The 27,897-nt window shown below is 37.7% G+C and overlaps 1 protein-coding gene across 1 annotated transcript; it reads left to right on the top strand.

The window, feature by feature from the left end:
- Positions 1–26,642, top strand: YTHDF3 (YTH N6-methyladenosine RNA binding protein 3). The gene is made up of 5 exons (XM_032687798.1): positions 1–369; positions 2,398–2,422; positions 7,549–7,634; positions 8,948–10,540; positions 21,778–26,642. The coding sequence occupies exons 1-5, from the start codon at positions 346–348 to the stop codon at positions 21,799–21,801; spliced, it is 1,752 nt and encodes a 583-aa protein (XP_032543689.1). The 5' UTR covers positions 1–345; the 3' UTR covers positions 21,802–26,642.
- The last annotated feature ends 1,255 nt before the right edge of the window (positions 26,643–27,897 follow it).

Raw genomic sequence — 27,897 nt, 5'->3', positions numbered from 1 at the left:
CCACGTGACATGAAGGAGGCGGGGACGGGAAGGAAAAGGTCGGCGGCGTCGCCGGCGGAGGGGGGAGCGGAAGGTCAGGGCGCCGCGGAGCGGAAGTGGGAGCCGGAGCCCGTCCGCCATTGTGGGGAAGCGGAGCCCAGAGCAAGGGGGGGGAAGCGGCGCTGTGTCCGGCCGGCGGCTCCTTCCAGCGGGAACCCGATCGACGGCGGCGGCAGCGAGCCCAGGCGGCGGCGGCGGCGACAATCAGGGGGAGGAGGCGGCGGAGGCGAGCGAGCGGCCCCGGCGTGCGGAATCACTCGAGGCCCAGGCGGAGCGGAGCGAGGGGATCGCGGCTCCCCGTGAAGAATGTCAGCCACCAGCGTCGACCAGGTACCGGCCGCGGGGCGGAGGGGCGGCCGCCCGCTCCCTGCCCTTCCCTCTTCCCAGGCCCGTCGCTACCGCCGGCGGGGGGGGCGGCGGCAGGGCGGCCGCCTGCACCTTCCCTCGCCGCCGGGGCGGCGCGGTTCGCGGCCTCTTCACTCTCTCCTTCCCTCCCTTGCTTCCTTCCGTCCCCGCCGCCATGGGGAGCGGTGGTCCCTGGGAGCCGGGATGGCGGGCCCCGTTCCCGGCCCGGCCGCCCCTATTTATAACCGCGGATCCACTGGAGCCGCTCCGCCTCCCGCCCGGCCGCAGGGCCCGCCGGCGCTCAGCTCGGCCCCGCTCAGCCCGCGCCGCCGCCCGGCCCCTTTGTGCAGGACCCACCCGGGCTGGCCCTCCTCGCCAAGCCCCCCCCGGTCTCCTGGTTCTTCGCTCCGCTCCGGGAGCGCCTCAGTTCCAGGTTCCCCGCGGTGCCCGGCGCCGTATCCTCTCCCCTGCAAACCCCTCATTCCCTCTGGCTCTTCTTTACCGCATCCTTTCTCTTCTTGCCTTTCGCTTTCCTCACCCACCCCTTTCCCTCCGGCCTCTGCTTCTTCCACCAGTTGTCAGTTTATCTCCTTGCGCTGTTGGACACTTTTTTTAAGTTGCTCTTCCACGGAGCTTAAAATTTATTTCCTTACCTTTGCTAGGCCTCTGCTGGGTTTTCTTTTAGGCTGGAAGCGTTTTGTCTTGGTCTCTGCTTCCTCCGTGGGCTTCTGCCACTCCCCAAAAGTTTTGGCCCCACAGTGTCCTGTCTCCTTTTATTTTCTCTCCGTGCCTTTAATGTTTTGTTTCTTTTGTTTCTGTGCATGCTCCCCAGTTTCCTTTAAGTACTTATTTCTAGCTCAGTGATCTCTTAGCTTGTGATTCTTCTGATTTCCATGAAGGCTACTTCTTCCCAACTTTTCTAGTTCTGTGTACCTTGGTCTTTGCATGCCTTTGTATCTGGATGAGATTTATCCCACAAGATGAGGTCGTTGGGATTTTTAAGGTTACAGAGATAGTTCTCTGGTTGTGGGAGAGGGAGGTGACTAACCAGTGCAGATTTAGAGGGAACAGTGTTGGACAGTGTACGGGCAGCTCTGAGACAGATACACATAAAAGCAACATGGAGGTGGTTACCTCCTAAACTTTCAAACCTCTGAGTACTGAGCTCTTCGGGAATAAAAATTGTTAAGAGAGTGATGGAGCCTGGGGACTCACTCCTGCTCAGTTGAAAATATGTGAGAGGATGAATTAGGTCTTCATGGACTAATGTTTGTTTTTCTAAACGATTTTATCTTGCTATAGAGGAATTAAGGATACTGTAACTTGTACTGTTACATTGATTCTCAGTGCATGACAGATTAACAGTGTTTTGTAATGACTAATCCTAAAAAAAAAAAAAAAAAAAAACAAACCTCCTTAAGGTATTATTTCCTTGTGTGAAAGCTTCGTACAGGCTATATCATTTTCTCCATGTAATTGTCTAGGTGAGGAATGCACAGCCTGAAGTTCAGCTTACAATATCAGTATATATTCCTTTGTATATCTAAAAAGCAAGGCATTGTAGATTATTCTCTGATACGTACCTGTCAGTCAACTTAAAAGATGACATATCATAATGAAGTTCAAGTATTGTCAGTAATTAAAGCTACTAATTTAATTTTTTTTTTTACTCAATACATGGTTTTTATGTTTATTGCTTATGTTTTTTGGGGTGTGGGGCAAACAAAGTGCACTTGTTCAGTTTTTCAACACCATTTAAGCTTCATATGCTGTAAATACTAGATTCTTCCAATTTTTTTGTACAAAATTCGATCAGTTTTTGGTTTTGTAATATTTTATAATATTTTATATAATGTCACAAGATTTTTATAACATGATTTTAATAATAGTTTAAAATTATATTTAAGTTTAAAAGGGCAGAATTGGCAAATAAATGTAATTACCCTGAAGTTAATATCAGAGGATTCTAACTGAACTTGTTTTGCTTTTTTCCTCCTACTTTTCTACATACAGAGACCTAAAGGACAGGGAAATAAAGGTAAGTTAATACCTCACATTTCTGTATAAATCTGTAATGTTGCTGTTTATGGAGGATCATGTGTCTTCAGACAGTCATGGGAAGAGGTTGTAGCTATAAGATATCTTTTATTTCAGGGCAGGACGACAGGAAATTGTGTGCCAAAGTGTTATTTCCCAGCATTTTTACTGTGGCACAGCAGTGCATCAGTTTAAAATGTTTTATTTTGCAAAAGTTTAATGTCAGAAGTGGTACAGTAACATAGTTACTTCTTTTTAGCTGACTTTGTGATACACTTGTATAATCTCTTTTACCAGTACACCTCGGGTCTTTCTGTCCAGTGAATAGAATCATAGGAAGAATATTTTTGAACAGCTTCCTTAGTTTGCTACACAGCAACCACGTGACTAGTTACTCATGTCTGAGCAGAAAGCATCACCTTCCTTATTCTCAAAATTTTTGTGGTCTTTCTTCATTTTAGCATCAGTATAGAATCTTCTATCAGTGTTTGTAGGTCTTCTGCTTTTCTGCTTTTTTCATGTTTCTGTCAGCATCTTAGTTTTTAAATATCGTACTCTGTGAGGTTTCTTTCCCACAAGAAAAGAAGGAACTACTGACTACTTAATATTCTTCTCTCTAAAATTGTTGGCAAGTCAGTTGTAAACAGCATCTCAGATTGTATCTTGCAGTTTCTAGTCTGAAATTTGTTTTCTTACTAACATTCTATTTGGAATTTCTTTTTGCCTTAACAGTACACTTGTGCCCATTTACTTCTGAGCTGCTCAGCAAACTGAGCTATAGAATAGCATGCACACAGGTGCCTTTGTGTGTTAATATGCTCATTATACTTAAGCAGATAAGAAACATTGTTTTTGAGCTCAGGTACTCTTTGCCCCCCTCTGTTCATTACCTGAACTAATCTAATTGTTCTCTGTGAGCTGTCATTTAATGTTATTCGCAATGTACTTATTCTGTTATTCTGTCTTTGTGCAGATTATCTGTTTCTTGTTACATATACTGCTTATGAGAGTTCTCAAATCTTGCTGAATTTGACCTGTTTTAATTTCTCTGCATTCAGAGAAAAATGAACATGTGTTTACCTCCTCAGACCTTCTTAGGTCGGTCAGTCTTTAATACTTGTTCCTCATATTCTGATACCTCTACTTTTTTTTCCCAGAACTGCAGTTTTTAACTACTTCATGTTTTTGTAGTAGTTCGTGGTTTTACCTTCCAAGTTGCCCTTAAGTGAGAAGGAAAGTCAAATTCATTGTAGCAAGTAGTTGTGTTGTGATGGAATTACTGTTTCTCGGTTTTAGTGAGGTTACTGAGTTGCATCTGTTAGAGAATCATACAGGTAGTTTTTGAACTATATTATATGTGAATTGGAGTGAAAATATTAAGCATTTCTTTTTGGGTGCAGTGTGTGAAAATGCACTAGTCAGCTCTACTTTGGCTTATTTATGTTAGCATATTTTTGTGTTCTATAATTTGTCACTGCTGTGGAATGTTTGAATCAAAACACATCTCTCGGTTTGCTATGTAAGGAAGAGATTTTTGTATTTCTGAACTTGGATTTTTTTATGGAGTGCATCCTTTTAAATAATGAATGCTTATGATGTATTCTCTTGGTGAGAATATGACTTCAATGAAAACTGTAGTGGAACAGAACAATAATCTCTGCTTTGTTAAATTATTTGGTGTAATGTCTGCTTAGTGAAACTGTTATGATTTAGCATTAGATTAAAGGTCTGAGATTGAAGATGGTAGCACAGTGTAGCATGAGTAGTTGGCTTTGGGTTAGAGATTTTTTTCAAGAGGATAAATTAAGTCAGTATCAGCAGTCCTTACTGACCACATTTAGCAGACAATAATCTTTTTCAATTGTCATGATAGGTCTCAGCTTAAAGGAGCTTAGAAGGAAGATATGATACTGAGTTAACAGACTAATCTGAAGTTGGTTCTGTGCATAAGAGCAGTGATGTTAAAAAGGGTGGAAGAACCTGTCCACATGTCTGGTAGACTGAGAATGTGAGTGAGCAGTAAAAGGGATGTGTGCATATTTCATATTGAAATGAAAAATATTAGACCTGTAAATTATATCGGGAGGTAACTGATTTGTTTTGTCTAGTAAAATGTTTTGGATGCTTTGTTTTAATTCATAAATTGGTGTACTGTGCTGTTTCCCTTGACCAGAATTTGTGGGATTGATGTTTTAATGTGTAGAACAGCACTATCCATCTGTTATGTTGGATATTAATGTTCGTATTTCAGAGGCTTCAGTGACTAAATCATACTATCTTGAAAGTTTTCTTATTCTGCTTGTCAACTACTGTACAGTTGACATAAAACATCAGAATTGACATCAATCAAATTATGTCCTATAGGGGCATGGTGATGGGGAGAAACAGGGCATTCCTGGAACTCCCTTTTTTTCCACTTTTGTTTATTGTGCCAATGTGTCACACCTGTCATAGGAAGGTGCTGACTTGTTTTTTACACTTATTTGTATATAATAATTTTTTGTTTTGTAGAAGGTTTAAATGTAATTATTAGGTTTAAAACAAGAATGAAATGTTACTTTTTCTTTTAGTATTTATTCTTCACAGTAAGGTGTGATGACTTCTAATGAAAAAGTTATTCTTATGCCTTTGGCTATAATTTATCCATTTTGGTTATTCCAAGGATAGTAATAGTTAAAAGAATATTAGCTTTAAGTTCCTCTGTTTGATGAGTTGTTTCTTCCCAATATCTAATTGCATTGTATATTTTCACAGTGTTTGTGGAAGTATGTGGTATTTTCAGCGTTGTATTGATACGGATATTTTTAGTCTCTGTAGATTAGTTTCAGTTAGCATTTTCATCACTGCCCTGTTCAGTTGAAATACTTAACATAAGATTTTTGGGAATGAGGCATTCATTTGCTATTGTTAAATGTCTGTGTGGGCTACATTCTTCACTATTAACACTTTAGGTAAAGTTAGAATGAAAAGCCAAAGAAACGTGCTTCTAGTGATGCTGTTTCACTGAGAAATGTATGTATTTACTAGGAAAAATGTCAGTGTAGAAATATTTTGTCTTGGACTTAGGATCTCAGTACAGAATGAATAAGAAAGAAAATACATTTACAAGAATATTCCAAGTTAGTTGTAATGTCAAACCAAAAAATAATTCTGTCTTCAGTGACCTTTGTGAAACAATAAACACAGCACATGCACGTTTCATGAAGATTTGCAGTCAGTATGATATTAATTTTGATAGTATGCTAGTCTTGACATACAGCTGTCTGTTCCTTTATTTGTGGTTGCATGCTTTTAAGAAACTTATATGCTGCTGCCCATGTTTTTCATTATAACAGAATTGCATTTGAGCTGTCTGTACTATTTAGTGAAGTCTAAGTAGTGGGCATGGCGTGGACAAAATGTTTTGAGGATCATCCCATGTGTAACTGGGCCAAATATAAAGAGGAATATAGTGTTCCAGCTCATTCATATGTTACCATTGTGTGTAAATTCAGGATGATTAATGACCTTAACTGAAACTCTTTATTTGTGGAGGGAAAAGCACCCCCAACACCTAATTTTTAATTTAAATGTGGTATTTAATTAGGAATATTGTTCTGTCCAGTTCTAGACCCTATTGTGCTTATCACTGCTGGTCATATTTTATTGTAGCTAGTATAGAAATGCTCTGTGCCAGTTTGTAATAATTGAACTGTCAAGTGTTCTGACTTTTAAAACTTCAAGAAGGTATTCAAAACACAAGTTGCTTTCTTCCTTCCCAGATAATTGCTTTGAAAAAAAATAATTCTGTTCTGTGTTAAATTATGAATTTTTACCTCTTTTTACTGCTGTCTGAAGTTAATAAAATTTTCCAGGATTTTGATTGTTCGTTGTGATTATATCTATTCCTTTGTCATTTTTTTTTTCAGCTAGTTTCATTCACTGAAGGCAGTTTTGTTTTAGAGGTGTTGAAGTCAAATGTGGAAAAAAAAAATTCACCACTTGGTTTACAATGTGAACTTTGTGTGGCCCGTCCGCTCAGTGAAACAGAAGCCCCTTCCACTCTTAAACACTAATTTCAATGAAGTTGAAGATTTAGTTATATGGTTGTATATGCTTTTCAGAAGCATTTGCTAAAAGAGGGAAACCACAGAATCACCTCTTAATTCAGTGTCTTAAGCTGTCAGAAAATCTGCTGTTTTGCTGTAATTTCTGCTGTTGTGGTTTCTGAAACTTTTTTCCCCCCACTAAACCTTTTTGATCTATAACACCAAAAAAAAGTTGCATCTGGAAAACCAGAAATTTTTTTTTTTGAGAAGAGATCTCCATCTTCAAGTTATATAGTTGCAAGTGCTGGTTTAAGTCCTTATTCTGCTTTGCACCATGGGAAACAGTGGAACTTAGGAGAATTTTCTGCAGTGTGGCTTTGTTTGAATAGTAGCCTGGGGGATGGTAGAGAGACACTTCAAGTAATTTAGGCAGCTGGAAAATTCCAGGTAGGTGTAATGCCTTAGATGAAATGAAAGGTAATAGCAGGCCAAGAAGAGCAGGTAGGAAGAGATTCCAGCATATAGTAGCATATATGTTGGGAAAGGCTTGTAATCACCCTTAGGGACTTAAGCTCTTGTTTCTGTTTTGCTTTGTCCCCTCAGAGCTTCAGCGATGCCACTAAGGCAGTATAGTTATGTAGGAAATACAGAGTTAAATACCTGAATGGTGGTGCCCTTCACAGTTGTCTTGGTGGGTAACTGCCTTTCCTCTTGGCAGGAGAGAGCTGTGTGTTGCAACTTTCCCTGAACCTATTGAATATGTCTATAGATCTGGTTGGTCTGCACATTTGCACTTGATCTGGTACTTCTGGAAACACTGGATTTACTGCCTGTGCAAATAAAAGTGTACCTGTAGTTCTATCTCTGTCTATGGATCTCGGGAAAGAACAGTCAGGAATAGTGTGTTCTAGTTGCCATCTTTGCAGACCTCTCCTAAGATTGGATCATGATGATCAATAGAATGAGCTATTTTCTTTAAATTGGACGAGTGCTTGACAATAATACGTATTTTAATGCACAGGTGATCAAGAACTGTTACCGAGATTAAAAGTGCAGCATAGATCTTCCAGAAAGTATACTAATACAGATTTACTTTTAGTTTCAGTACAAAACGGTTCGATTCATCAAAAGGATGCAGTAAATGATGATGATTTTGAGCCATATCTAAGTAGTCAGACAAATCAGGTAAGTGAACATTATTTACTACCTTGAAGTTAATTTTGGCGTTCAGCTGACTTCCAGACTTAATTTTTGGATATTTCTTAGAATTACTTACTTGCCTGAATATCCATTGAAATATAATTTTATATCATATTTTGTCTTATGATATCTTAAGCAGATAAAGTATTCCTAAGAATTCTGGACAAGCTTCAGTTAAAAAGCATGCTTTGATGTCTTCTGCTGTTGCGCTTGTGTTTTGGCTTCAGAGAGATGCAGTACAAGAAGCTCGAGGGGGGGGGAAAAAAAACGAACCAAAACCAAAACACAACCCCCAGACCAAAACCCAGCCCCTTACATTTGCCACAAAATTATCATCTTTTGGATGCAGTTCAAAACAACAGTTTTATTGACTCTGAGAATATATTAAGTGCTTGGACACGATTTCCTTTGAAGGTGGTAGAAGTAACTCACAGCTGATGGCATAATAGGTTGAAACTTGTTAATGACTTGACTTTCAGAGCTGTGAATTGCCTCTGTAGCCAAAAGTTTATATGCGTTGTGTTAAGTTTGTAAGGTCTTGAGAGAGGGAAAGTGCAAATTATTAAAAAACTTTCAGAATTTTGCTTACCTTCACTTTTTTTTTGCACGAGAATTCAACAGTAAGGAGGCATCAGCTAGAGAATGATAATGTGCATTTTTTCCCCCAAAACAACATCAGAAGTCATAGGGGCTAGTTCTTCAAATGTCTCAAGAAGTAAATTCTGTGATTTCCCAGGAGTCTATCTGGTGTAGTACTGATTTAAAGTCCATTCTCAATAGCATGGAAATGTTATGGTTTTATTGTTGTTTCTTATGAAGTAAACAGGCAACCTTGCATCCATTTCACTATTGTATTCTGTTGGTGTCTCCAACAGAAGTAAGAAGTGAGAAATTTGGCAAAAGCTAAGAGTACCAAAACTTAAAATCATAGTTGCAGCCAATTTGCCTTATTTATGAAAGTACAGTTGTTACGCCTTGTTTTTTAAAGCTACTTTAAGGCTAACTTTAAGTTATTTTCTTGATACTGTTTGCATGGAGGCATATTTAACCTAGCTTAGTAACTAAAAGTAAAGATAGTGTGTTACAAAAAATGCAACTCTTTAGTGCTTTGAGACAGTCCCTTGAAAAAAAATGGTCATATCTGGCAGTTACCTAGTTCATCTTTTATGTTGGGAGGAATGGTGAAAGTTACAAGTGCGTTCATATAACCCTTAAAAATGTCTTGGATTGTATTACAGGGTTTTTTTGCTCTGAGCATCATTGTCAATATTGCTGATTTTTATTTTATTTTCTTGCAGAGTAACAGCTATCCACCAATGTCAGACCCATATATGCCTAGCTATTATGCTCCATCCATTGGATTTCCATACTCCTTAGGTGAAGCAGCATGGTCAACTGCAGGCGACCCTCCAATGCCATATTTGACAACTTATGGACAGATGAGTAATGGTGAACACCATTACATACCCGATGGTGTATTTAGTCAACCTGGGGCATTAGGAAATACCCCTCCATTTCTTGGGCAGCATGGATTTAATTTTTTTCCTGGGAATGCAGACTTCTCTACATGGGGGACAAGTGGATCTCAGGGACAATCAACGCAAAGCTCTGCTTACAGCAGCAGTTATGGCTATCCACCTAGTTCTCTTGGGAGAGCCATAGCAGATGGACAGGCTGGATTTGGCAGTGATACTCTGAGCAAGGTGCCTGGGATTAGCAGCATTGAGCAAGGCATGACTGGACTGAAAATCGGTGGAGATATGACGGCTGCTGTAACAAAAACTGTAGGTTCAGCTCTGAGCAGTACAGGTATGACAAGCATTGCAGCTAACAGCGTGCCCCCAGTTAGCAGTTCAGCACCTAAACCAACCTCATGGGCTGCAATTGCAAGGAAACCTGCTAAACCTCAGCCGAAACTCAAGCCTAAAGGTAATGTAGGCATTGGGGGCCCTGCTGTACCACCACCACCAATAAAACACAACATGAATATTGGAACTTGGGATGACAAAGGGTCAGTGGTAAAAGCACCCCCAGCTCAACCAGTACTGCCTCCTCAGACTATAATCCAGCAGCCTCAGCCATTAATTCAACCACCACCACTGGTGCAAAGCCAACTGCCTCAACAGCAGCCTCAGCCACAGCAACCACAACAGCAACAAGGACCTCAGCAGCAGGCCCAGCCTCACCAGTTGCAGCAGCAACAACTGCAAAACCGCTGGGTAGCTCCTCGTAATAGGGGTGTGGGCTTCAGCCAGAACAATGGAGCTGGTAGTGAGAACTTTGGTTTAGGTGTTGTATCCGTCAGCTCCTCACCTTCTGGTGTGGAAGTGCACCCAGTGCTGGAGAAACTAAAGGCCATAAACAACTACAATCCCAAAGACTTCGATTGGAATCTGAAGAACGGACGCGTGTTTATAATCAAAAGTTATTCAGAGGACGATATTCATCGCTCCATTAAGTACTCTATCTGGTGTAGTACTGAGCATGGTAATAAGCGCTTGGATGCTGCTTACCGTTCCCTGAATGGAAAAGGCCCACTCTATTTACTCTTCAGTGTGAATGGCAGTGGACACTTTTGTGGAGTGGCTGAGATGAAGTCTGTTGTGGACTACAATGCATATGCTGGTGTCTGGTCTCAGGATAAGTGGAAGGGGAAGTTTGATGTCAAATGGATCTTTGTCAAAGACGTTCCCAATAACCAACTGCGGCACATTCGCTTGGAAAACAATGACAACAAACCGGTTACCAATTCGAGGGACACTCAAGAGGTACCCCTAGAAAAAGCCAAGCAAGTGCTTAAAATAATTGCTACTTTCAAGCATACCACCTCAATCTTTGATGACTTTGCACATTATGAGAAGCGTCAAGAGGAGGAGGAAGCCATGCGTAGGGTAAGAAATCAGTGTCATTATAGTAGCTCTCCTGTTTATTATGTTTCAGGAAGCCTTGTTTTTCGTTCAGCTGGAGTTTCTGTGTGCAAGTGTTGAATCAGGTGGTTGTGCTTTTTACCCAAAGTGTCTGTACTTGATATAACTGGCTCTTAGTGAAAAGATTTAACTTCTCATAACTTGTTTGTTAGTGCAGGCATGTGTTTGATTGCAGTACTAACATAGACCTGAATAAGCAGACATCTGACGTGTTCTACTTCTTCGATGTAAGTGAAGACTGATTTGATGATATTATCCATAACTGAAGTCTTGTAGTTTAGATTTTTACAGTTTCTGGATGTCATAAAAAGGATCAAAAATTACTGAAGAAGCTTACTTTATCTAACAGAGCATTTTGATTCAAATTCTACTTTCATTAAATGTTAACAGCATGATTACTATGAAAAGCAGATTTTCCCCTTGATTCAGTTTGTTTTTTGTGAAACACAGAGGCAATACAGTGATGACTTGTACAGTGTGAAAATCATTTTTGGACCTTTCTGATAATGTATTTCCTAAAAAAGTAATGTGTAGTTTTCATTTCTGTGAAGAAGAGTATACATGTGATAAATGTGATAAATCTGTAGAGAAACTTTAGTTTTGGAGGTATTTTGGTAAACCAGACAAGGCAAAAAGACACTTAATTCAAGCTGGTTTATAGTACTTGTCTACTTTGTCTTGTATGTACTCTCCCTAATCATAACACTTGTGTTGACCATTGGCCACAATATTTACTTTTCCTATATTTACTTTCTTTCCAGACTTGCTAGTAACAGTAAATACATGATTTGTCTCATGGTTAGAAATATTTCAGGAGCTGTTGAACCAGTTAGATGATATGCAAGTATTCAGAAATGGGAGTTTGCAGCACTGCAGTTTGGTGGTAGTGATCTGTGTTCATCCTATCACACCACCCATTGCATAAAAAACCCCAAAAGTCTAGGGTTTAGGCTAATTAGGGGCCCTGTGACATGTGAAGTTGTGAATTTGTTCACTTGAAGCTGACACAATTCTGGCTTCATAAGAATTTCACCTGAAGACCTCAGCACACTGTACAGCTTCCTCACAAGGGGAAGCAGAGGGGCAGGCACTGATCTTTTCTCTCTGATGACCAGACAGGACCTGAGGAAATGGCCTGAAGTTGTGTCAGGGGAGGTTTAAGTCAGATAAAAGAAAAGGTTCTTCGTTCAGAGAGTAGTTGGGCACTGGAACAGGCTCCCCAGGGACGTGGTCACAGCACCAAGCCTAACAGAGTTCAAGAAATGTTTGGACAATGCTCTCAGGCACATGGTGTGATTCTTGGGGTGTCCTATGCAGGGCCAAGAGTTGGACTTCCATGATCCTTGTAGGTCCCTTCCAACTCAGGATATTTTATGATTCTGTGATTAATTGTGATTTTATAATGTTTCAGGAGGACTAAGATTATAATCTCTCTCTGTAGCCTTCATGTTTCAGTATTTTCTCAATTTTTAAAGTTTTGAGGCACTCCAGAAGTAACTGGTGTACTTCAAAAGTACCTACTTTTGAAACTTAAAGGAATCATAATTCAGACATGCCTTAGCAACTCAGGAAGATTGTGTTTTATTTGTGGTTTTGTTCCCTCAGTAGTAGGCGAAAGCCACAGAATGTAATGGAGAGGGGGAATGTAGGTTATTGGAAGTGTTTCTATGTATGCTAAACTTAAAATTCAAAGTACTAATTTCAGCATTTAGTAGGTCTCTAACTAGATGACTGTGATTATGCATATTTGTGTAATAAAGGAACATTGCTATTTCCTTTAATATCTTCTGGGAAAACATACAGGATGTGTATGACTCAAGTACTGAATTCTGCATTTCTTTGTAAACGGTTACCTTTCTCAACACTATGAAGAGACAACAGACTTGTCAAGATACTTGCACAGTAGCCATTGGCTCTTTTACAGCATCATACCAATTGGTTTTATGACCAATTATGAAAAATTGCTTTAGAACTGTATAGGTAGTTTCAGGTTTTGTCTTTGTAGATGGATTTGAGCTATGCCTTAAGCAAATGAATATGGACTTAAAATATAGGAAGTCCGAATTAAACTAATGACATTTACTGAGAGTTCATCTTTATCATTATGACTGAGTGTTGATTTTAAATCTCTGGGTTTCTTCTTTTATCACATAGTGTACAAGCAACCTGTCTTTACATTATAAACATACAGTTGTTAACTCTTTTATGATTCAAGTTTCAAATGCAACAATTAGTATTGTAAGCTCTGGTTTATGGTTAATTGAGTAATCCTTTATTGCCTAGTGCCAGCTAGGCTTTTATGGAGCAGTGGTAAAATATGTGCACTTTCTACTGCCAGTAGAACTGTGTAAATTTGGTTCCTGCTCATTTTCTTCGGCAGTTGTGACAATCACTTTGTTTCCAGTGTTTTGGACATGAAAAATATGCTTATTACTGTTGATAAAATATTCAATACATCAAGCAACAGTAGTCAGTTCCATGTTCCTTGAAGTTCAGTTAATGTTTTGTTGTTGCATAGGTGATAACAAACTTCCATACAGCTAGTGATCTAAACATTGTGAACAGCATATGATTTAGGAATTTAATTTACTTTATAGCTGTTCATCATTACAGCTAACTTATCCTAAAAAAATTGGTTGTAAAAGTTTAATGTTAACAACTCAGGGGGATCAATAATTCATTTCCAATATGACCTAGCAGTATGTTTTATTAAAACATGGCAGTATACTTGTGAAAGTGCAAGGAATAGTCTCTGATTAACATGAAACTTCAGTAACTTTGCCATTTGGTAAAGGTTACTTACAAATGACTATGAATAGTCTCTTTAACCATAAATACTAGAACTCTAGTGTCTGCCACTGTTTGATGTGACCCTGGTATCTACAGGGCAGAGTATTTATGGTTGGGACTGTGCTGTAATTGTTCCACGCTTCTCTTACAGTTCAGGTTCCAGTAGCCTATTTTAAACATACAAGTACTGTGATCTTTTACCAAAGGATCAAAGAAATGAATGATGTTTTTCATGAGTTCTGTCAGATGTGTATTGAAATAATCTGGAATGCCCTTAGTCCTTAGTTAACTGCTGCTTTGTGACATAAATATGTCTATTTGTGTGTGTATTATTTAAAAACATGTTTTATTGCCTTTCAACAGAAACTTGTAGTGATAAGATTTAAAAGAAATGGAACAGAAGTCTTAAAATATGCCTTTTAAGAGGATGTAATTACGTTTTAGAAAATAAAAGATATTGAAAATAAAAACATTCCATCTGTAGTTATGCTCCTGATCTTCAGTAAATATATGACTCAAATTCAAATGTGGCTTTGATTAAAAATGCACTTTTTGTAAGGCAGCAAGGTCCTTGCCCTCATATGGTGGCTTATTAACCTACAATTACCTGTTGCCCTGGGTCATCTTTTGGTGCTTTTTGATGGAGAATTCTACTTTTGCTTCATACATTGGAAAAAACCCCCATGGTTTCATGTAACTGGAATGTTTTAGATGTTTTTCTTAGTGCGATAGTCCAGAAAAATAATTAATTTTTATTCATGAGAGAAGAATTTGGTATATATTTGTGTTTATCTAATTTGCATTTGAAATATTTTTACTTTTCAGGAAACCTTTGAATGACAGATAAAGAAGCATTTAAAATGTTAGCTTTCTCCTGTTGTACTATATGTCTTGTAATAGGAATGCTGACATAGCTAGAACTTCCTGACTCTCAAAAGGAGTAATTCAAACCCCCCCCCCCCCAATTCTGGTACTAATGTAACTTTTGTTTCTCTGATAATTGGGTCATAATCAGGCTGCCACGTTAAGGAGTGTAACTCCTTTCCTTTCCAGGACATTGCTGCCTTTATACTTCATTTGATATTTCTTAAAAATGTCATGAAAGAAGGGAGAAAATACCCATTAAGAGTGAGCTGTAGACCGTTCTTTCCTTTAGCCCCTGGCCAGAAAGTACTAGGTTATAATGTCAAAATCAGATGTAGATACATGCACAGTCCTTGTAAAATTCAAGAAAACAGGTAGTTGACCAAAATTTTTAATGCAGTTGAGTATTTATACTAGACGATACTTAAAAGTTTGTGTATTTATTTACTTCTAAAAGAGGTTCATGTAATAAACATGAAACCCTTTAAAAGAGCTTTATGTAATATCTTCTGAGAAACATATGAATTTCCTGTATGCTTTTGATGATGTTTCGAGGGACGTTATTTTGCAATTTCCTTGAACTTCATGTTTATCAACAGTTTCATCTTAATAATTCAAAGTGATATTGCAGGTCTCACGTCTGAGAAAGTAGAAACAGGAGATCACTTGTTCTCCCCTGGTAAACATGAGATGAATATGTATCCCTGGTCATGGGAGAAGAGGATTGTTTGGAGCTAGAATAATTTTGGAAATATTGCTCCAGAATTTCAGTGATGGTGTACTTATGTACTTTTCATTTGCTTTTGCATCTCTAGTCTTTTCAAAACATTTAAGAATGAGCTGGAAGTTCTTATGTTACAGATAGAGAGATTTCAAATGTGCCTGTTCTCTGTGCATGTGATAGTCAGTTGTTTCTGTTCCAAGGAAAGGTTTAGAATTCATTCGAGGGTGGGTATAGTATGGAGAAGTCTGGATGTTATAATGTGGTCTTGTATAGAGTGACTATGTAGGAGTTTGAATACTGGTGTGGCCTGCCTTTCTCTAGGGGTGATGCAAGAAGGAAAGTGCAATATTGGACTGTTGAATAAAAGAGATGGAATGTAATTAAACTCATAGGCAGTCTTAGTTCATAGCAGCACTTGTATGGTTCTTGTCACAGTTTTCTTTTTGGTTTGAAATCACTACCTGCAAAATCAAGCATACAGGGTCTTTTACTGAGTGGATTTAATTTCTCTGACTCTGGGACTCGAAAGGCCAATTTCTCCTGTAAAATAGGGACCCCTATTGGAAAAGCTAGGAATATCAACCAAGTGGTTTACCTTCCGAAGTCACTCTTTGGAATCTAATGTGGTAATGTTCTTAGATATCAAGATAGCTGCGTAAGACAAGACTTCGAACTTGAATTGAGCTGGATCTGTGGCAGCTGTACCTTTTTCTAAATGCTGTGTCTTTTAAAGCAAAGGAGTAATTCTAAGTCTCTTCTTCCATAGCAAAAGCAGAACCTTGACTACACACAAATAGTTGTTAAAATTCATGATGTGCAGCCTTCTGCTTCCTGCTGCATCTCCTCAGATTTCAGTGCTGTATTAAGAACAAATTGACTAAACAGTGATGCTTTTCCTGCGTTTAACAGGGGAGAAATATGCCTGTGTATTGCAAGGAAGTCCCAACCTATGTGTCTCTTCACAAAGTGCTTCATCCTTGCTTCATTGATTCATACTGCAGATGGACTAGTTAGCAGGAACTCGTTGCTGGTGGTGCTTTCTGGGAAAAAATGGCACTTTAAAATATACAGATCTTGTGTGTCTATTAAAGCTGTTCTGTAGATTCAGTTGAACTAGTATTGTTTGTTTTATATCAATTGATTTGCTTAAACTTTCATATTCATTTAGTTGAAATGAGATGTTACAGAAATTATCAGTTGCTAAGCTATTTCAGCCTGGTTCTGTGTGATTTTTTTCAGAGTTTTGGTCATTAATATTGACAGATAATTATTGTTTTGCTTCTGTACCCTAGGGGTTATAGTCAGTTGTGAAAAAATAAGCATAAACTTGCATGTTCATTGCATTTCCATATAAAATATATCAGGAAACCAAAATAAAATAAGTTCATGTTTCCTCATGGTATATTGGAATTTGAGTTACACGTGTGTGCAAAGAGCATGAGTGGTGAGGCTTAATGAAAAATTACCTGAGAAATTCTTCCCCAGTGTATTTTATAAGCCTTGCAGTGCATGTCATTTCCTTTCCAAGGCTAGTATAGATTCCTTAGCAGAGCAATTAAATAATATGTTCTTGTTGTTGCTATGGGCATCTGACAAAAATTAACAAAGGTGTCGGAGTCATCTTTCTGCTTCTTTTACTGGGACAGAGTTCATCACTAAATGCAATTTCCATAGAGTTAGTAAGAAGCTATCTATTGTCAGTCTTCAAAAGCCAGTGTTATACTGTGAGTGTTGTTAACAAACAATGGGGATCAAGAGGCTTGGTTTGTTTGTTTTTCTTTTTTTACTTTTTAATGAACTTGCTGAAATGGCCGTCTTGTAGCTAATTAAAGTCTGATATTTCAGTGTGTGCAGCCCTGAAAGGAAGCACTTCCTACTTGTAGTTAGAATTGGCCGATCCATCACTGAAAGTATCTGCCTGGGAAAACAAGACAGGAAGGGCTTTTATGGCTTGATTTCTGCAGAGCCTTTTCTTGTTGTGTGTTATTGTATGATGTCTTTAAAATAGTTGGGTTTCTTTCTCCACCTCTGCCTTCTGAATGTTTGTACTCTGTGGAATTTCAGATGTGGATTACGTTCTTATTACCTTTATCATTACCATAATAAAGTAATATGGTCTCTCCACGTTCTACTAACAGTGCATGAGTCTGCTCAAATTTAAATTTATTTACCTTTTTACTGTAACTTATTCACATTTTTTTCCTATTGCTAAGTATGTTTCAGAGACTGAAATAAGTAAAATACCTTCAAAACTAATGGGAAGAATAAATAAATTAGAAGTCTAGGTCTTGTAGCTTTTTTGGAATTTCTTAATATCTGTATGCTTGAAAACCTTATATTATGTCTGTAGTTCAAATGATCTGCAGTAGCAGGGTCTCAGATGATTCATAAGGAGAAAGAACTACTCTGAAGTTGTAAAACCTCATTCATCTTTGTATGTTAACTTTGATTTTTAATTTGTGCCTTGTGGTTTTCATGTTGTGTTAAGGAATAGAAGATAATGAGTGTTTAGGGAGGGGAACTCCACAGGAAAATTTCTAGGTCTGTCTAAGGATTGTAGAGATCCTTCCCTCCTATATTCCCAGAATTCCCAGAAGTGCTTCTCAGAGAAATGCATTTAAATATTTTTATCTAGTTCTGAGATAATCTCTGTGTTCAGGAGATGTACCCTCTCTAGTTTGGAATTCAAGAGTGAGAAGTTAAAAAGGACTGGTATGTTACACAGTTTTAAAATTTCAGTAATCTAGTTTATGTTAACAGCCAATGATATCCTCGTCATTAATGGAGTAAACAATTCCTGGCATTTTTCAGTTTTCTCAGTAATCTGTTTTTTTTTTATTGTGGTTCTCAAGCACTAAACTCAATGTTTATGCTGTCCTAGCTGTATTGGTACACTGGGGTGAAATAATTTGCAGATTGTGACTGATGCCATTAGTAAATGAAATTTCATGAACTTTGCTGTGGCTTCTTCTCACCACCTCTACAGCTGCCTGCTCTGCCTCTGCCAGGTGTTCCTGCCCACGCAGCACAGTTGGCAGAGGAGATAAGTGCCTGTGCCTCACTTCACAGAATGCAGTCTGACATGTTAGCTTACACTGCAGATGAGCAGGGCTTTTAAGTTTAAGATTAAATCACAGTTTGCAGTAAAGCAACTTCTGAAGTTGTTGAAAGAATGCTACCTCTTGGGAGAGGTGCAAAGCAGACAGCTCCAGGCATGAACGCTTTAAACACTGCAGTTAAGAGGCAAAGGTTTAGCAAAATTCTAGGGTTTTTTTGCAAGTATAGTTGCTAGTGCTAGAGGTACTGTGTGGAAGCTCTGCAATTTGCCTGTGCAACCTTGCAATCCAGGGTGGCTTTCAAAATGAGCACCTTGAAATGCTTACACTTGCAACTGCTATAAAAGTCATCCGAAGTCACCCTTTCAGATCTTCCCTTGAGCTTCAGTTGTGGGATCTTGGAGAAAAAAAAAATACAGCCAAGGATTTTAGTAGTTTCTTCTTGGTCTTATTAGGCTACGTTTACATTATGGCTACTTAAATGAGGCTTTTTTGTTTACCTTCTGTGTGACAAAGAAATCCCAAAGTCAGTGTTGTGTGCATCTCAGTAGTTTCTTTCAAATCAGACCAGTAAACATTTTTGTTGCTTTGATTTTTTTGAAATTTTGTTAGCATAGAGATTTCATTACATCTGAGGATAAATTACATTGCAGCTTATTTTCAGCATGGGATCATTTGATTAATGCCCTGAATTCAGAGAACTAAATTTTGGAAGTCAGCCTCACAGATAAGATCAAGTTAATTCCGTAGTTTGCACTAGAGTGATGCACGTTTCTGTGGCCTAAGCATTTTTTTTTTAGGTTCACCTTCACTTGGTTTTGCTGGTTTGTGTAGAAAGTTATTTGCATGTGTGAAATCTGCTCGGCACATGGTTTGCAGCCGGCAGGTATGTTTAACTAACCCATATGTTCCCACATTGTTCTAATTCAAGTGGTACTTATTTTCCATGTCCTGGTAGTAAACTCCCCTTAAAGCTGAGTAACCTGACCCTGGTGAGTTCTGAAGTGAAGTTGGCCTTTGGCAGGGAGCTTAAATATACAGGAGCTTTTCATCCGGGAGTAGTGCAAGAGAGGTGATAAAGGTTTTGCTCATCTGAACAAAGAAGAAAAAAAGTTAAATGGGTGAAAGAGAAATGTAGGGGAATCCAGGGGTTATGCTGGAAACTTCCTCTGCTCTTGTGGTGTAAACCTTCTGGGAATAAAGTCTTCTGCTAGTTTGTGTATAATCACGTATAAAACCCAGAAGAAAAATGCTTTTTGAGAGAGGAAAAGACCGTGGGTTTAGAGTGTGATCTGACTTAAGAGTTTGACAGGTGTTAGTTTTTCAGTGGAATACCATTGCCCGGGATTTGAATAAATCAGGTTGTCTTTCTCTCTATTTTGCTGTACAGATACCAAATGTCACTGATTACCAGTATTTGAAGAATGTATTGTTCACTTGCATTGAAAAAATGTCAGATGCTCATGCCTGCTTTAAGTACTTAAATATAAATGTAGTAATATGTAATTTTGAGATCACAGGGAAGGCGTGCTGATGTTTTGAAGCCTTTTTCCTCTGTAGAATTCAAAAACAACATGAAATTTGCAACACGTCCTTTATTTCATCAACTGGAAGCAGGTAGTCAGGATATCATTCCTTTTCTGTGTTGAATTTTTATAAATGGATTTTGAGTTCAGGGGCTTTGCAAAGCAGCAGGTCAGTCAGTTTACAGTGCAGCAGTTTGCAATGCAGAGTGTCTTTCTAGACAGCTTGAGTCAGTGGTTACATATGTAATACTTACAGATGAACAGGAGCCCATGATTTTAGTTGTATACAGGTTGATTTTAGAACTGTTTAATATAAAATATCAGTATTTTAACACTGCAGTTTCATAGGCTCCTACTGAGTACCACAGTAGTGTTTTTCAACACTGTCGTTCTTGCAGTTGAAGTCTGCTGATATTAGAGGAATAATCTGAGATGTGCATGAGCAGGCTATTTCTGCATGCCTTACATGCATAGTGAGGCATGAGGCCACTGATCATTTGTTTTCAGCCTAGAGTGCATTGTTAACCTATCAGTTTGTATTAATGACTAATACTATAAATCTTATGTTTTAAAAACAGTGTCCTACTGTGAAAATATTAGTCATGTCTTTTTGAATTAGGAAAAAATAATTTCTAGCAGAATAGTGCAAGTATCACTCTCGCTTTAAATGTATGGAAGTTCTGCCCTAGCAAATGTCCAATCTTAGATACCCAGCTGCTGGGACCGTGAGCTGCTTATTGGGAGCAAGAATGAGCTTTACTTTTTTTGGTGTTCATCTTGAAGCAACTTAGTCTGCCTTGGAGAGGACTAGATCACCAGTAATAACCTGTATAAATGTTTTGTATCCTCTTCTTTCACTATAGTGTCCTTTTAGCAGCATCTATGTGGGTTCATAAGCTAATTTGCACTTTCCCTAAATAGTTTCTAGCATAATAAAGTTTCAATGTGGTATCGGATCGAGTGGTTTTGAAATAATTAATTTTGAAATAATTAATCAAATGCCTCCTGGGTTATTTTGATTTTCCCTGTTATATTTATGTTCCATTTATAACATGCTGTGTGATGCAATAATAAAACATGGAGAAGTATTTTTCTCATTTTTTATTTTTTTTTAAATGGGAATAGGAACCTACCTGTCTTCCATGCAGATATTAATACATGTGTATAAAGTTCTCAGTTGTACATATAAAGAAAAGTGTTATGGAAAATGCTATTGGAAGATAAGGTCTTAGTTTTTTTACACTCAAGCTATAGTATTTTTTTACAGGCTAGAAGATACATTATGAAAGCAACAAGATATAGTTTGTTGATCAGTTTTTATTTTTTTCCTATAGGTAGTCCTAATGGTTAAGTATATGTTTCTCTTGGAAAAAAATACAGAAAATGGAGGATGATGATAAAGCACTGAAAGTGTTATTTATTCTGTTAGACTTGTAATATGTAGTACTGATTTGTTAGTCCCTGACAGAGATACAATGCAATTCGTATTTTAGCCCTTAATGCCAAATGTGGCATCTTGCAATGCAATGAGGTCTTTGTAGTGATTATGGTCTGGATTGCAACTCAGGCTTGCATTCAAGAGTTTTTTTGTAGCCACTCCTATCTCACTAATTTCCAGTTTTTGTTATTGAAAGTAATTTCTAAAAAAAGTATGGATCGCCTTTTTTAAAAAAAAAAAGTATTTTTCTTACCATTTGTGCCTTTGGATGGAGGACAAGATATTGGGCCAGCTAGTTCCTTTACTAGTTCCTTTACCTTTTGATGTTATGCACTCTGGAACATTTTATTATGTGGGGCTTTGAAGGAGATACCTGTGATTACCATATTTTTTCAGGGATATAATGTGTTGAGAGTAGAGCAGTTTTTGACACGCAGAAGATTTAGGAAACCCTCTTGCATTGTTTGTAGGTCCCTTGGTCTCCTTACTAAGTTGATTTTGTGCAATATATTTTATTGTAAGCTAATTAAAAGTGACATTATAACTCTTTTCTTCTTCATAGCAATTTTTTGGAACATACTTGCCTCTTAGGTTGATGTGTACTTCTGTGTTCCTTTTTAAGAAGTTGACTTAAACTGGATAATTTCATGTTCCTGAAAATTATTGAAGCTTTTTTCTTGAGAGCTTGTTGCCCAGTTTAGATAAATTGCAAGCAATGAAACTGCTGTAATGAGAAGAAAGCACATAATGTTGATCTGTATTCATTAATATGATTTTCCTTTTTTGTCTTTGTTTTTTTTCAGGAGAGAAATAGAAACAAACAATAACTATATGGAGATGTCCTGCTAGAATACAACACTAATGATGTAGACTCTGGAAATGCCTAATATGTCTAAGAAGACGTTATTAAAGCTTTTTTCTGCTTAAGGTGACATCTTTGAACACTTTAACACGAAATTGACTCTTCTTGTAATGGTTCTCATCAGTGCATCTGCCCTTATACTCTCTCACCAAACACACTTGAGAACTGTACCTTCGTCAAGCACTTTCTGTCCTGAAGCTTTTACCAGTATCTGCTGTCTTTTGTATTTATGCATCCTAGCTAAGGCACAGGAGACCGAACGAATGCAAGGATTCATTAACTCTTTGAATTTGTTAAATACTAACATTTAACCATTAGAAGTGGTTCAATGATGTGAGATTCACATTGCTTCAACTTAATTTTTTTCTTTGTTGTAGTTTTTTTAATTGTCAGTTTTTAGCTATTCAACAGATTAAAAGCAAATCATGCCATATTTAGTCCTGGAGTAAAACTCAAGTCTAAATGTTCATGTGAAAATTATTGTAGTAATCTTTTAATATGGCAAAGCAACTCTAAGCTGCAGTTTAGCCAAATGAATCGTAACATGAAATTATATTAGGATGACATTTCCCTTGTTTCAAACTGTTTGGTGTAAGAGAATATTAATATGCAGCTTGGTGGACACCACCAGTTAATGCACATTTCTTTATTTCTTTTCCTGTAACATGTAAACTGAAAAAAGTGCATTTGTCTGAGGAACTGTTTGTTTGCTACCACTCAATGAATCTCAGTTTTGAGTAAATGTACCTCAGTCTAAATCAGACTTTTTATGACCTTTATAACTACATTTAAAATAATCTTTAATTCCTATTTCTGGGTGTTTGCAAGCCTGACAGATTGCTATCATGAAAGTGAAAATTTACTCCTCTAGGTGATTCACTAGCTAAATAAACATAATTCTTGTTTAGCAAGCATATACTCTGTTTCTCAAATTTTTTTGTTTCATTGTCCCAACATCCAGGTGTTTTTCCCCCCTATTTGAAACTATTTTGAGAAAAATACTTTGGTCCATGGAGTTAACATATTCATAACTGTGTTAAGATGATTTTTGTTAGAACCGTGCGACAAGAATTTGAGAGTACATATTAAACCAGGCAGTTATACACAAGTTTTTACCTTCTAAAAATATATCTTCTGTTTCAGTTCATACAGCAACACATTGTCTGCTGGAAGAGAATATTGAAAAACTGTTAAGTGAGTGTATTGACTGTACAAAATACTGAACAACCTGTACCAAACTCCAGGGATAGCTTTCTCTTTTTAGAACGGCAATGTAGAAGTCAGATATGTTATAGCTTAAAATAGCAATAGCACATATTATTTGAATGTGTTTCATGTCTTACTGTCCGACACAGTTGTTTTTATTGTGTTTCAAGTCATTAATTTACAGATTCTGGCAATCAAAAGTTCTGGAGCTTAAGTAGCAAAGGTTTGTTTTGAATACAGACTATTTTGCTAACTTTTGCTTCCTCTCTTCTAAAGCCCCTTGCACTCTTATGACCTTGCAAACACAGAAAGTTCAGTGCACACTTCTTGCTTGTTATTTGAAATATTGAGACTTCAGAGTAGCAGATATAAATTTTAATTTTTACTGGCAGTTTTCTGGAAGCTCAAAAGGGAAGCTACTCCTGTATTTTGGAGTAAAGAAGCAATGTCACTTAAATGTAGATGTTTAACAAATAGCAAGTGGGATAAAGGAAGGATAAGCAAAGTGCATATTGTAAGAGAAGACTAGGAGATGAAGGTTTCAAGCCCAATTACTGTGAAATTTGGCTTCAGCCCAAAAATTGCTGCTTCCATGCATATCTGTTTCTTGCTAACAGGTCTATAGCTATTTGTTTCCCTCTGTTGGCTGATTTATGGGTTACTGCCTATTATTCCAACTGTCATTGATCAGCTGAAGTGGCAAAGGTCAATGTTGTGAGTCCAAAGAATGTAGTTCTTCTGATGATCCATCAAGGGGTCAGCATGTTTTTGCTTCTCTATTACAAAAATATCTTATGAAAATGCACAAAAGTTTCCAGTTAAAAGAAAGCTGCTGTTAGAGTCAGGCATTCAGGAACTGATTGCATGTGCAACCTTAGTTTGCTTCCACTGCAGTATTCATATTTTTGCAGGCTCTGTTAATATTTCCTGCTTTACCCTATGCCTCTTTTATTCTAATAGCATGAGCGTTGCTCTTGGATTGAATCAGGTTTAGTAGAAAGTGGGTTCATCACTCTGTTGCAGGCTTTCAAAGCTTGGAAAATTAGACAGGATTGTGAGAAGAAGGAGGTGATCATATTTAGAGAGCTGTGACAGTTCTTACACTGTTCCAGGATTGTTAGCAAATCTACAAATAGAAGAGTTTGATTGCTGATGGTGTTAGTCATGTTGCGACCGATTTGCTGACTGCCGAGAGTTTAGTATGTGCAGCTGAAATTAAAAGGAATTTTATGTGCATATAAAGTACTGTAAAAATAGTATATAACATTGTAAAATCAGCTGTGGAGTGCTGTATTAGTTAATGGACATGTGAAACTTCTAGCCTTCAGCGTCCTAATGCACAAGTTCTTTTCCTCCAGAAAGAAAAGGAATGGTGCTTAATATCTTAAATAAATGTAGAAATACCCTTTTTGGTCTGATTTTTCAATACGGTGAAGCTGTTGTAATGGCTGCTTGGTGACTCGCTGATGGAGGAATCAGTGGAACCCCTTTTCTGGTCCTGGTGCCTCCTTTGTGCCAGCGTTTGTTTTCCTGTGATCCAAACTGAGCCAGTTCAAGCCATTTTCTTCTGGCTTAATGGTTGGCCAGTTCTCTGTGAGGTTAGATGTGCAGAAGGGAGATGGTGGGAGGGTAAGGAAGGAGATTAGTCCTTTCAGAAGGAGGTACCCACTGTTGAATAGACTTAGCTGGACTGTAACACCTGTGGGTTGATGAGCCAGAGATGCAGCAGAATGTTTAAAACTGGGAAAGGCTCCCCGAGGGGGGGAAAAAAAATCCAGTTCCGTTTTCAGTGTTAAGATTTTGGTAGTGTACAAGTGAGATACAATGTTACCACACACATTTAGTGACACAAGGAGGAGGGAGGAAATGCTGAGTATTTTCCATTTTGAGTGCTTATTTCACTTTGAAGAGACCTGAGAATTCTCATAGACAGTTGTTGTTGAAAGGCTTGTCCTACCAACACAAGTGGGACAGAATAAAGTTGTATGAGCTTTGCTCACCTTTGAGCATCTCTTGACTTTGTAACATCAGCATCTTTAATGTAGGTTTTTTGGTATTTGACTTTCTGACAGCTGAATGTACAATTTGCTGGCTTGAAGAAAACTTCGGCACTGCTTTATTTTGAGGGACTTAGATTGGAAAAACGTCAGTATTCACAACTAGACAAATTTTACTACTTCATGTATTTTGCTATTCTAGGCTTAATTTATGGAATACTTGCTTCTCTGCATTCTGGTTTGGGGTTTTTTTGTGGGTTTTTTTGGTGGTTTTTTTGGGGGGTTGGTGTTTTTTGTTTTTGTTTTTGGGTTTTTTTGTTTTTTTGTTTGGTTTGGTTTGGTTTGGTTTTGACACTCTGGCAGTTTCATAGTTCAGTGTCTGCAAAATTTAGATGCAAAAACCCCTTGTCAAAATGATTCTTATTCCAGAAAAACCTGTGGCACCAAACAAAAGATAATATTGAGGTCAAGTGCAAATAATGCACTTAGGAGGAAGCATCTGAAATATTTTTCACTGTTTAGTCCAAGTTCTATTTTTAAGTTGCTTTCTATTTCATAGGAGAATTTACACACTTGAAATATATTCACAAAATCGCAGAATGGATAAGATTGGAAGTGAGGTCATTTGGTCCAACCTTCCTGCTCAAGCAGGGTCATCCTAGCAAATTCCTAAAAAAAAATCAGTGCATCCTTTATAGTTGAAACTGAGTTGAAGCAACAGTGTTTTGAATTCTGTAAGTAGCCACTACCTTAATTTTTCAAAATTATTGGTGACTCTTTTACCAGAGAGATGTTTACATACTTCAGCTGATTTTGGTACAGTGAAAATCCAGTGGGGACAGTCTCTGAATTTTCTCCAGCGCTGTTTTTGAAATTAATAATTCTAGGCATTCAAATACAAATTACCCTATAGGAATGGATTAATTGTATTTTCAAAGCCATTTGTACTGATTTTTTCCTACAATTTTTTTAAGGGAATACAGGAAGATTTTCAGTGTCTTGTTTATATCCTTTTGCCAGGTGAAGATCCATATAATTTACTGATAGATTGAGAGCAGTTCTTTTCCACTCAAGTGCAGCAAAACCTGGGTTTAAATTTTGTGGGGTTTTTTTTGTCCGTACCATTAAAGTATAGTAACTTAGAAGAGAATTCTTTGGCACAAGAATTGACCATTCAGTCTTATTAAATATGTTTGAAAGTTTTCACAAAAGCAACCTGTTCACATACTTATTTGTTCTCTTCTTAGCCTGACAAATCCACTGTAGTTTTTAGTGTGGGAGAAGAAATAATTTCTCTACAGATCATAGGAATTTTAAGTAAATTAGTTTGGCCTCATAAAAATATTAGTGTACAACTGACATGTTTTCCTCAAAACATCTGTTCTATACTGTCTGTTCTACTTTATATATTTTAATAAAGTGCATTTTAATATGATGAATATTGAACCTTTCAGTTCAGAATTTAAATTTGAATCCAGTCCAGGCTTTCAACAGTTTTTCTCCTCTCGTAATAATCCTGAAGCATTCTTATTAATGATACTGTCAGTGTCCAGGGATCTCTAAGCCAAATATTAATAATAAAACTTGCTGCTTATTAATATAAGAGGATGCATAATGTTTGTGTTACCTGTTCTTTTCTGACCTTGTCCTTCCCCACAAGTGAAAATGCAACCAACAGAAGTCAATAACTAGTTGGATCTCTTCTCCAATCAATTTCCCTACGTGTTTCACAAGAAACTGTTCTGCCACACAGCGAGCAGAGTGCAAATAGGTGGGTCTTCAGGTATCTTCCTCCAGAAGCCTATTCTTAATCAAACATTCAAGAGACAGTAAATTTCTTACTCCCATCTGAGTAACCATTCCTTTGCACTTCCCTACCTTTTCTAAGAAAATTCCACTGTTATCTCTGTCAGCTGTATCCTTCGGATGCCCATTAGAGAAGCCCGGCTTTGGATGCTGTTCTCACAATCTACAAAAAAGTTCCCGACTTCACTTATTTCCTTCTCTGGAATGAGGAAATCTTCTGAGTTTAGCGTGTCTCAATCTGTCTTACCTTGTTTGCCACGATGTAAATAGAGAAATATTGCTTTATTACTGGATGAATTCAGTCTCTCATGTGGTGTATACCATTTTTTAAAGTTAACTCTTCAGCATTTTCATTTGGAAGGTGGAAACAGACAGTATTTCATTGGAATTTTCAAGGGCATACAGTAATTAAAATACAAGGGTCCACTTTAAGTGTTCTTCTGAATTTTAGTGGTGATGATAACCAAAGTGTTAACAGTGAGAGTTTATAAGCTGTTTGCATATCCCATGTGCATTTACACTTGTCATCTTCATACTGAATTAACTTCCTTTGCCTGTAAAATTAGTTTGTAACTCTTGAGAAACTTAATTTTTTTTGTTGTTGCTTTGAATTTCATCCACTCAGAGATACCATAACTTTTTATCTACCTGCACAAGTTTATGTGCATCTTGAAAATGAAGTGGATATTCATGTAAAATGAAACAAGATACTCTAGATTGATGACTGTATTTTAAGTTGAGCTTATGGACTGTCAGATGAACAAGCTGTCTTGATTTGTGCCCTCTTATGTGAAGCATTACACTTTAATCTTGAAATCTGAATTTATGCATCCTTTCTTTCCTGTTCTGCAAACATCTGAAAGAACTTCAGATGTTAAAAAAATAAATCCTGGCTTTACGCTTAGTCCAGGAATAAAAATTTCTAAACTAAGCATTTGAGCAAGCTAAATAAAGGCTTAGCTTTAGTTTGAGCTAAGCTATTACATTTCAGCAAGGGGATGAGATTAAAGGTTGTGGATCATTCATTATCTACTGTAATTGTATATCTACTG

Source organism: Chiroxiphia lanceolata, chromosome 1 (genome assembly GCF_009829145.1).
Source record: "Chiroxiphia lanceolata isolate bChiLan1 chromosome 1, bChiLan1.pri, whole genome shotgun sequence".
NCBI classification, from domain to species: domain Eukaryota; kingdom Metazoa; phylum Chordata; class Aves; order Passeriformes; family Pipridae; genus Chiroxiphia; species Chiroxiphia lanceolata.
Note: the sequence above shows the minus strand (reverse complement) of the source record. Positions and strands in the feature narration are given on the sequence as shown.